Genomic DNA, 11,775 nt, shown 5'->3' with positions numbered 1-11,775 from the left:
TCTTGAACTACACAAAGTAATGTTGTGGATGTGTGAGAAATGCGACTAAAATGTGGAAACACTAAGTAACAAAAATAGACAAAAGAGAATTATATGGAAGTACATCAGTGACGTCAGAATTCTGAAAGGTTTTTATTTGTTGAAACTTTGTCTTTTTTACTTTTCAAGCATTGATTTATTTTCTTTAAATAATATAATTAAATGTATGTAAAGTTTATTAAAATATGTATTTTTTTCTTAACAATTAAATTAAAACAATTGAATAACAACAAAATGAATGCTTTTTTATTTTCTTTTAGATCCTTTAAAAATGTATCCCAGCTTCCTAAGGTGAGATGAGGGGGACACTCTGAATTCTAGTATAATTAAGAAAAAGTGTTTGGAAATTTTTGGAATTAGACAATCCAACTTTAATTGATAATTTAGTGATTCAAAAGAAAAAAATAATTCATGTTGGCCCTATTATACTAACACTTTATTTAGAATTTAAAAGTCTGCGATTAATGTAAAATATTTTAGAAGTATGTTTTTTTTTAAATTTAAATTACAATATCAATCTGTTTTTTTTAAAAAAAAAAAACACCCATTCATTTTTGAAAAATTCGATTGTAGTGTTGAATTGTTTAATAAGAAAAACAAATCCAACCTTTCAATTTACAAATGATTTTATTCAATAAAATGATTCAATTAAAAAAAGAAAATCTCAACAATTCAAGTTTCAACATTTTAAATATTCAATTCAACCATTCAATATTCTGATGGCGCTGATGTACTTGGAGGAAAAACAGTAAAGATTAAAACTCCAACTAATTTCTCTAAAGTCAAATTATTACATTTTCTAAAAGCTACTTGCAAGTTAGATTTTATAATAATAAACATTATGTTTAATAAGTAATTGAAATGTATAAATTATTTTAGCTTCAACGTGAGGCTGTGTTATTTTATATTATTAACTACTACACAACAGTATTTGAATACAAATGTTAATTGTTTTAATCACTAATATTAAATCTGTATTAACCTGGAATAATAACAAAACAAAAACCATGATAAAGAAAGTGCCCTTATATGGGCTTGTTCTGGGTCACATCCTGGTCTTCATCTCAGGTTTCAGAGTGAAAACGTCTCCAGTTCTTCTCCTGATGCGTGTCAGTCACTGTCGGCTCCTGGAGTCCTGGAACCAGAGCAGGTTCTTATAGCGGAGGGTCCAGAGAAGAGTCCAGTAATGACCGCTGTCACTCAGAACGACAGCAGCCTGGATCTCAGACAAGACTTCTGGAGCTTCTCATCAGTTTGTCGTGTTTTTAAAAAGGATCCAAGAAACAGAAACTTAGTTTTGATTCAACAAAAGACAGGAAAACATTTTATAAAGATTTTTGGAAAGATTCTTCAGGAGGTCCACTGGAGCGACACAAACATGGCGGTCACTAAGGTCAGCATCAATATTCCCACAAAGACGATCTGCTCGGGTTGAGTCCGTCGGCCTTCAACGTTCCTCCCGGGTCCCCGCGGAGATACTTCCCACTCTTCGCACGAATGGCCAGTCGGCCATGTTCCAGAAGAGCCAGAGAAAAATCCTCCGGTGTCTCTCCGTCGGAACACACCAGACCCACACTGTTGACGTACCAGAACCGGCCGTCCTCGCCTGCAGAACACACACATCTCTTGAGGAGATCTTCAGTCGTTCATATTTGAGCTCTTTGTTCAAGCAGTAATACGTATGATTGAAAGTATAGTTTCTGGCTCCACCTAGTGTCAGAACACATTAACTAACGATCAATAAAGGAAATCAAACTAATAAAAAGGCTTTTCAGAATCACAAACTGAAATGCAAAATGCTTTTAATGTTAAAATCAACAAAATGGGTAAAATTCTGACTAAACCTATGAAATATATGTGATTTTTAACTTTTTAACTGTGGTTGATTTAGTTGGTCATAAATTCAATCAAACATGGTTTTAAACAATATTCTTTTAATCAAGACAAAACACTCTTAGACCTAAAGGGCAGATCGTCCAGAAAAAAAAGTTTTGTCGTTCAGATTACTGTTAAAATAAGTTAGAGAGTTCTAACTTCAAAATAAACAATAAATACAGGCAACATTTTAAAAATAGTGTCAAAATGTTATGTAGTGCTGCTTTAACTTCAGTTTTTTCAGGTTTATAAAATGTAAAAAGCTCATATAAACGCGAGGTGAGCTGACCTGAGATGTTGTAGGCACCGTTTCTGAACTGCAGGTTGAAGATGTCGTAGACGGATCTGCTGGCGTCCAGCGCGTTGGAGTTCCGGTGGCGGCAGATGAATCCGTTCTCTCCTCGCAGGATCAACATGGGTCGGTTGATGAGCTTCAGGGTCAGCTGCTCGTCCTCGCCTGCACAACACACACATCTAAGAATCCTCAGGTTTCACGTATATCTGAGGTCCTTGTTAAAGACGCAACGTGTAAGATTGAAAATATTGTCTTTGGCTCCCCCTGGTGTCAAGAACAGATTGACGGCGAGGTTGTTCAATAATTAAAATGAATGCAGATGCAGATGTGCTTTTCAGTGATGAAAGAAGGAAGAAAGTCCTCAGACGGCATCAGAAACAGAAGCGTGGGAAGGATGAAACATGTACCGACCGACACAGTCGCTGACGGCCAGCAGTTGCCCGTTCTTCTTAGTGCAGATGTACTTTCCATTGTTGGCCTTGATGGCCACCTTGTAGTCCAGCCACTCCACTGTGAACATGCAGCTCGCCGACCTGCAGGTCCAAATGTTATCACATGGCATTATAAAAATGTTTTAGGTTTAACATGATTAAAAAAAAACATTATTCTCTTGATGCAATTCCATTAAGTTCAAACAAATTGTTTATATGACTTGTTTTTATGTCCTTGATTCAATATTCTGTGTCTTCTAATGTAAAATAATAAATATATTCCAGGTTTTTGTACTTTGTGGAAATTTTTACAGCAATTTATTAAATCTTTAACATGTTTTAAACTGTTTTTAATACAATTTGTAGATAGAATAATTAGTTTATTAATGGAGTTTTCGGCTGTTTTTATATAAAAGAGAATATTTTCATTGTATATAGACGAGAACAGAAAAGAAAATTGAGATTAAAAGAAGATTATCCACATGAAAATATTATGAAACAAAGTGTCAGTGATGTCTGACAACAACATCTGGTAAACCTTTTCCCCCGAAGCCTCCATCCAGTTAAACATCTCTTATATTATTGTGTTGTTTCACACAAATAAACAAGTGACCCTTATCTGACTGAGAACAATAAATGGAGTTTCTGCATTCAGTATTTTATATTCTTATTTTTCTAAATTCAATATTAACATGTTTCTATAATAGTGCTACCAGACAGTAGTAAAAGAGTACCGAGCTACTTGGTCGAACTCTCGGCCAATCATGCGACACACAGTCGGTCATGTGACGATGTAGAAGTACTTAAATTAATCATGGCAGGTTTCCAAACTAATAGTTTTAGTTATATTCATAATGAATATTTAAGTTACAGTGAGTGGCTCAGTGCTCGATTGGATTAGTCTGGCAAGACTACACTATCATACCAACAGTTTTATATTGAATTTAAAAGTAAAAGATATTGTCTTTAGAAAATGTACTTTTGATTTATTGGAATAATAATATCAATTATCAATTATTTTAAATACAACTAATTCAACCCTTGAACATAGCATTCATTAAATCAAATGATGAATTGAAAGTGCGACAACTGAAAAATGTACAGCTTTAATATTTTAAATGTTAAAATCAACTTTTCAATACTATGTTTTGTGTTTGACTTTGGTACTTAATACGTTATTATAAGTATTGACACCGCACGGTCTAGTGATGTGTGCGATGTTCTATAGGATACGGAAAATTAGAAAGAACAGTAATAAAGTAAGAACTAGAAAAATCATTTCTCCACATCTATTTGAACGGCGATCCGAGCTCCTCACTCACACTTCCACGGCTGTGCTCTGGATCCCTCCGTGGGCCACCAGGTCCCAGTAGTTTCCCTGAATGGAGCGAAAGGTACACTTGCCGCTCTCCTTGTCCATCTCCATCTGAAACGTCTCCATGTCCGTCTCGTCTTCCTGGTTGGCGGCCAGACTGACCCCTGCGGTGACGCGCTCATTAGTGCCGGCGGGTAAGTGATTGCAGAGAAATCCAACCGGACACTTTTGCTTTTTCAAAGAGTAACACAACGCTGACCCGGATCATCACCGGGCGGTTCCATCTTTCTGGTGCCTTTTCAAGACGTTCAATCTCTAATTACATCCAAAAACAATGGCCGAGTTCAACACGTAGATGGGCTCAGATCTCCATGACGACAGAGAGTTGCATGGATTACAGATGTTTGCTCGTCAGTTAAACCTCTAATTAGATTCATCCAACAACATGCCTGATACATTTCTAATCCTCTAATGACACATTATCCTGCTTATCTCCCCCTCTCAGGACATCTCTCCTCCCCCATCCAAACTGCTGCCCCCACAGATTCCGACCCCCTACCCTGCCCCCTGCCCCCCTCACAGCTGGGCTCTGATATAATCAGCTTTCCAATCTCTCCATCGCCTTCAATGAAGGAAGAAGCAGGAAGAGACCAGGACTTGTGGGTCGTTTCCATCTCCAGGCTGTGACCGGGTCACTCTGAACATGACTTCATTAGCTTCAGAAATCATCTTCTTCATCATTTCCACCATCCTCTTCATCTCCATCTTCCTCATCATCTCCATCATCCTCACCATCCTCATCATCTCCATCATCCTCATCATCTTCATCATCCTCTTCATCTCCATCTTCCTCATCATCTCCACCATCCTCTTCATCTCCATCTTCCTCATCATCTCCATCATCTCCATCATCCTCATCATCTTCATCATCCTCATCATCCCCATCATCCTCTTCATCTCCATCTTCCTAATCATCTCCATCATCCTCATCATCTCCATCATCTTCATCATCCTCATCATCTCCATCATCCTCATCATCTCCATCATCCTCTTCATCTTTATCATCCTCATCATCTCCATCATCTCCATCATCCTCATCATCTCCACCATCCTCTTCATCTCCATCTTCCTCATCATCTCCATCATCCTCATCATCTCCATCATCCTCATCATCTCCACCATCCTAATCACTTCCATCATCCTCATCATCTCCACCATTCTCATCATCTTTATCATCCTCATCACCTCCATCATCCTTCTCATCTTCACCATTCTCATCATATCCACCATCCTCATCATCTCCACCATCCTCATCAGCTTTATCATCCTCATCATCTCCATCATCCTCATCATCTTTATCATCCTCATCAGCTTTATCATCCTCATCATCTCCATCATCCTCATCATCTTTATCATCCTCATCACCTCCATCATCCTCGTCATATCCACCATTCTCATCATCTCCACTATCCTCATCATCCTCTTCATCTTTATAATCCTCTTCACCACCATCCTCATCCTCATCATTCTCATCAACTCCATCATCCTCATCACCTCCATCATCCTCATCATCTCCATCATCCTCATCATCTCCACCATTCTCATATTATTTATCATCATCATCATCTCCACCATCCTCATCATCTCCATCATCCTCATCACCTCCATCATCCTTGTCATCTCCACCATCCTCATCATCCTCTTCATCGTTATCATCCTCTTCACCATCATCCTCATCATTCTGATCAACTCCATCATCCTCATCATCTCCACCATTCTCATATTATTTATCATCATCATCATCTCCACCATCCTCATCATCTCCATCATCTCCATTATCTTCTTCATCTCCATCATCCTCATCATCTCCATTATCCTCATCAGCTCCATCAACCTCATCATCCTCATCATCCGCTTCATCTTTATCATCCTCTTCACCATCATCCTCATCATTCTCATCAACTCCATCATCCTCATCATCTCCGTCATCCTCTTCATCTCCACCATCCTCATCATCATCCTCTTCATCTTTATCATCCTCTTCACCATCATCCTCATCATCTCCATCATCTTCATCATCCTCTTCATCTCCACCATCCTCATCACCTTTATCATCCTCATCATCTTCATCCTCATCACCTCAATCATCATCATCTTCATCATCATCATCATCATCATCATCATCATCTTCATCATCATCTTCATCACCCTCATCATCATCCTCATCATCCTACTTCTCTTTCTGTTCTTCCTCCTCATCATGATCATCGTTGTCCTTGTATTTTCTACCTACTATCTGCTTGAGTGTTTCTATCTTAAATTGTGTCCAAGCTTCTGTAGTTGTGTACAGTCTCTGAGGTCTTCTCAACTTTAAGACCATCTTAACAACAATCTTCTGAGGAAGTGTCTTTGAGACTCCTGGACTAGAGTCTCTGCAGCCCCCTGAAAACCAGGTGTGCGGTGAGAGACTTAACACTTTGAAAGATTCAATTCATAAGATTTAAAATAATCAAGAAAAAGTAAAAAATTAGAGAACTGTGTGTATCCTAGTAAAAAATACTTTTTATAAGAAGAAACAAATATGATAGTTTGTGTTAATGTGTATTTTGTGTATAGAAAATGTGTAATAAATGAGAAATGTGAAAATCTAAACACCTTGTTTTCATGTTGTTTATTCATTTCTGTGTTGTCCCATTGTTGAGTCCATTTTATTAACTTCTGCTCAGCGAGCTTCACAGACTAAAGCCCCAGAACGAATCCATTGTTTTCTTGAAGGTTAGATGTTTTTAATTCGATGAAATAAGCGACAGAGATGAAACAAAGATGTCACGGACGGCGAGCGACGTGGACGCCTTAATCAGGTCTTATTCTCAGCTGATAAATTGGGCAGCGTGAGGTCATGGAGCTGTCTGCTTGAATTATCAGAGATCTTAAGTGCATGTGAAGCTCACACTAGCGCCCCCCGCTCACCACCTCACGCCCCGGGGCCCATCACTCCCGCTCTCTCTCATCCTGACTCAATGTCATGCTTTGTCTACCTGTTTCATTTGTCCATTTCACACTAATTCAAGCCAGAGATGAAGCTCAGCTGGGACCAGGGCAGGAAGCAGGGAAGGAGAGGAAGCGGTGAACGAGGGAGAAAGAGATTGGATACGCTGGAATCCGAGCCTCCAATCAGCAGGTATCGATGGCTTTGATCGTGACCATCTCTGACCCCGGGGCTGCTCACGCATACACAACTCTGGAGAAGCTCTAACCCGGTGTGGACCTGTAGCTCCACTTTCTGCTGCTGTCCTAGCTTCAGCCATAAGTGGAGCAGGCCTAACTAATCCATCACCAGTAGACGGCTCTGACATCTATTATTAATGGTAAGATGATGCTACTCTCCCCCTGCTCCTTATTTTCTCCTTCACTCATCCAGCTCTCCGTATTCAGTCACACCTTTTATTCTCGCCTATACACAAGTGTGTGTGTGTGTGTTTGTGTGAGTGTGTCCGTGCGTGTTTGTGTGTCTTTGTGAATGTGTGTTTGTGCATGTGAGAGTGTTTATGTGTGTATTTGGTGTTTATATCTTTCTATAGGTGTACGTGTTAGTTTGTATCTGTGTATGCGTTTGTTTATTTATTGGTTTGATTGTTTGTGTGTTTGTACCTGTGTGTGCTTGAATGTGTGCGGAGTCTGTGTTCGTGTGTGTTGAATATGTGAGTCTGTGCGTTTCTGTGGAAGTTTGTATCTGTGTGAGTCTTTAAATGTGTTTATGTGTGTGTAAGTTTGTATTTATGTATGCATGTATATATGTGTGTACATATGTGAATGTGTGTGTAAGTGTGTGTGTGTGTGTGTGAGAATGTGTGTGAGAGAATTTCGGTGTGCGTTGATGTGTGTGGTTTTGAGTGTGTATGTATCTACGTGTGTTTGTGCGTACGTGTGTGCTGAGTCTGTGTGTGTTGCAGGTGATTTTATTTCCTAACTACCAACATTGTTTAACTTGTGAACCTAATTATTCCAAAATGTTGGACTTAAATAGATCAGAAGACTTTACCTGGTTGTGTTGGGTCCACTTGAGTGAGCTACACTACTGTTGTATGGCTCAGTCGTCATCCTCAACGAATATCAAGAGACAAGTTGTGTATTCAATGCCAACACCTGCCATCCCTGCCAAATAAATCCTACTGGCTTCCTTCTTGTTTGTTGAAAACATTTTCCTCGTCCCTGATTGAAGCAATACTTACAATATTTTTGATTGAAGTTACTTTTACTCTGTATTGAATCCAACATACACCTCATTATATTTTACTTTATTATTTCATTTGTGTATGTAGGACTTGACAGTTAAATTGGGTTATGCTGGAGAGAGTTCTGGTCATTCGCATTTCAGACTCTGGTCTACCTTCCAGGAACATGTATCAATAATTCAGCCGCAGTAAAACGACAGTACTCGGGGTGAGGCGGGCGGACTGAAGCGACACAGAGCTACAAGCATCAGGCAAGTGTTTCCCTGTATGTCGGTGGATCGTCGGTGATTTGCACCGAGAGACTTCGGACTAGATCTCTTCCCGGTCCCCGCCTGCAGCGCCGCAGCCAACTGGGAACACCAGGCCGCCGTAGCTTTAGTTACAACAGAGATGAAGTAACTCAACACTGCAGACAAGAATCTGCAGCCACCAGTGTCATACCCATGTGCGCCGACACACACCGTTGACGTACGCTAATCCAACCCAAACCATACAACCCATCAGCTGCCGTGCAGTCGGCAGATATTCCTCACGCGTTGCTGCTGGGATGTAAACGGAGCCTCACAGTGTCATTTGTTCACCTTTAATCAAAGAAAGTCCGGCGTGTTTTGAGAAGAGCTAATGTGCAGCGGGTGTAATCCATCAGCCCTGCAGTGAGCTGCGCCTTCATCGTGATCAAATAACCCAGTCCTACACCCGAGTCCCAGCGTAAGTACATAATGCAGTATCAACACAGTATTACGGCGCAGCAGATACGTTACAGGCAGCTGTTTCTAAACCCGAGGGGCAGCGGAGAAGTGTAAACGTTATTACCCCACAAAGCTCAGACATTTATCCCCCAGTGAAAGAGCAGGGTTTCTGAAAGACCATCGCTCATGAGGGACACATTTGAACCCCTTTTCTGCCCTAATATACAACACAATCTGCTGCTCTGCAGTGAGAAAATGGGTCACGGCTCAATGAATGTATTGACTTAAGCATGATCAAGTTTTTTAATCACAGCTAGATGAAAAACCTGGCATCGCCCGGCCATAAAAAACAATCGAAATTACCCAGAAACTCTGGAGAGGGGGGGCTTTAACATGTGCAGAAACAAGGTGAAAATCATCCTTGAACTCTATGTATTAAATATGGGATATAAAATAAATGTATGCTGCTTACTTTGTCATACATGTATTTGGACATTTCTGTTCGATTTTTTATGTTTTCCTCCCTTGTGCCCCCTTCCCTTTGACCTCACAGTGAGGTCAGTAGTCTACATGTTAATTTTGAACCAATTTTGTCTTCATCCAAAATTTGACATTTTCTATTTTTCATGGGGGCATTTTCATTCGTGCACTCCCCCTAAACCTTCACTGAGAGGTCAGTGGACGACATGATCATTCTTAAGCTAATTTGTCGATCTACTATTTTGAAATCTGCTTCTTGAAATCAGTGAAGAGCTCTGAGAGGTTTGTGTGTGTCGGAACACATGTCTAGTTTTCCCGACATGATCCTTGAGTGATTGGTGAGGAGGTCTACATGACTCATGATTACTGCCGTTGCATCCCTGATCAGGTAACAATCACTTGAGCTTGTCCTGCTTTAGGTGGGCCATTACATCTCCTCAGGGGCCACACTGCACACTGTTGTGTGAGGACATTATGCCAAATGATGGACTTAATGAAGAAATGATTATTAATTAAATGGGGGGGGGGGGGAATACATTTATATAGGCTGATTTAATTATAAATATTAAAGAAGTATAGAAATATCATGTAAATATCAAGTAAAAGCGTGTGGTGCCACTCATCAGTCGGTAAAAAGAAACAACTGGCAGATATAGGGACAAGAAGCAACAACTTAGGAACAAACTCCTTGAAAATAGTTTCTTTTTCATTTTCTAAACAAACTAAATATTTGTATGTATTTTTGTTCGATTGTTACATTCACTCTACCCTGTTCTGTGTCAAGTTGTGATTGTCCAGATGAGTATTGATAACATGCTTGAACATAAAGCATATGTGACTAACCTGCATCTCTCTGGACTACAACAAGGTCTCAAAGGAGTTGCAACAACCTACCTTGTCTTATGGAGACGTATCGGCCGTTGGCAGCCATCAGAACCACCTGTGGGTGACTCTCCTCCAGGTCAAACAATTCATCTTTGCCTGGCTTGGAGCATCGTCCGGACCTCAGAGTGCCGGTGGGTCCCATGGGGGACAGGTACTTCCCTTCGCAGTCTTTGAAGGCCAGCTTCCCGCACTTGAGCTCCAGCGTGTAAGCCGTCGACCGGCTGCCCTGCGTCAGCAGCTTGCCGTCGTTGCTGAGGAAGCGACTGTCGCAGGTTTTCAGGGAGTACTTCCCATCTACGTAGACAAGAGTCAGGAGAGCGGCCACCCCCCAGGGAATGTTCAGATCCACGGCGATCTCGCCATCCTCCGCGGAGAGGTGAGCGTAGCGTTTGCGGGCGACAGAGAGCAGGTTGGCCTGTGGGTGCAAGGCCAGGTGTATCGCCCACAGCTCGGCCTCCGTGATCACCTGGGCGAAGCACGACAGGTAATCTCGGGAGCCGCCGAAGAAGCGAAGGTGCTGCTCCGACTGCAGGGCCCAACGTCCGTCTGATCGAGGCACAATCAGGAAGCGACAGTCTGAGTTGCGCCCGTCGGCTTCGCATGTCACCTTCCCGTCTTTGTCGGTGGCCAGGTAGCGTCCTAGGTGGCTGCGCAGGTAGATTATCTGCGTGTCCTGGGAGTCTTGCTCCAGAGTCCACATCTGCTTCCTCTTCAGACTCGGTGCGGATGCATTCACCTGACAGACAGAGTAGCTCTGCATCACTCACCTGACGCACTTTCAATCTTGGATAAAGAGTTGAGCTACCTTGTATCCAAACGCCTCCGCAGTGAGGTAGCGACTCTCGTGGTTGATCAGCCCGAACTGAAGCTTCAAGGGGCGGTTTCCGTTGGGCGGCATCCTTACCTGGAAAAGAAGGATCAGCAAAGCGTTGGAGACTCGAACGACCACAGTACCTGCATCTCTACAGCTATAATGCAGGGTGACTCAAAGGGGGATGTCTTTACGATGGAAAAATCTTTATTTTGTTCCGTGTACCTGAGTTACGGTTAGGGTTTTGGGCTTGGTTTAGGATTAGTGTGTTTCCCCTCTGGGGATGAATAAAGCTTTTCTATTAGGGGTAGGGGTAGGGGTAGGGGTAGGGGTAGGGGTAGGGTTAAGGGTTTGTGTTAGGGTTGAGGATGAGTTAGGGATAGGTTCAGTTTTAGAAAGTTATTTTACTCACTGTGGTTTCGCGACTCCTAGGCGTTCTTTATGCAGGTCACCTTGCTGTGGTCGGCTTTAGTTTCAAAGCAGCAAGGTCTCATCGGCAAACCATCACCTGGCTTTCTCGTCTTCTCCCTCCTGCTCGGCTCGCTCACTCCTTCTGTCTCTCCATCCTTCCTGTCGTGCTCTTCACAAGGCGCTAGGAAGAAGTTTGATCAGAGAAGACGAACATCCTCTCAGAAAACTCCTCCCGACGAGTGAACCTCACTACAAAGCTCTCCTCTGTAATCCTCTCCTCCACTCTGTTCTCACCACCTTTCTCTTCCC

The 11,775-nt window shown here is 41.7% G+C and overlaps 1 protein-coding gene across 1 annotated transcript; it reads right to left on the bottom strand.

Annotated features, from left to right (window-relative positions):
- Positions 1-1,439: 1,439 nt before the first annotated feature.
- fscn2b (fascin actin-bundling protein 2b, retinal) lies at positions 1,440-11,145 on the bottom strand. Its single transcript, XM_087783066.1, has 6 exons — positions 11,050-11,145; positions 10,254-10,980; positions 3,963-4,119; positions 2,621-2,742; positions 2,204-2,371; positions 1,440-1,645 (listed from the first exon to the last, which is right to left on the bottom strand). Exons 1-6 carry the CDS (start codon positions 11,140-11,142, stop codon positions 1,440-1,442), a joined length of 1,473 nt encoding a protein of 490 aa, XP_087639192.1. The 5' UTR covers positions 11,143-11,145.
- Between the last annotated feature and the right edge of the window lie 630 nt (positions 11,146-11,775).

Source organism: Callionymus lyra, chromosome 2, assembly GCF_982586985.1.
Source record: "Callionymus lyra chromosome 2, fCalLyr1.hap1.1, whole genome shotgun sequence".
In the NCBI taxonomy this organism is placed as follows: domain Eukaryota; kingdom Metazoa; phylum Chordata; class Actinopteri; order Syngnathiformes; family Callionymidae; genus Callionymus; species Callionymus lyra.
Note: the sequence above shows the minus strand (reverse complement) of the source record. Positions and strands in the feature narration are given on the sequence as shown.

Excerpts from the sequence above, each read along its gene's own strand:
- fscn2b (XM_087783066.1), bottom strand. The coding sequence starts at position 11,142 with ATGCCGCCCAACGGAAACCGCCCCTTGAAGCTTCAGTTCGGGCTGATC. Across the intron at positions 10,981-11,049 it reads CGGAGGCGTTTGGATACAAG|GTGAATGCATCCGCACCGAG; the intron begins GTAGCTCAACTC and ends TCTGTCTGTCAG. Across the intron at positions 2,743-3,962 it reads CAGAGCACAGCCGTGGAAGT|GTCGGCGAGCTGCATGTTCA; the intron begins GTGAGTGAGGAG and ends TTGGACCTGCAG.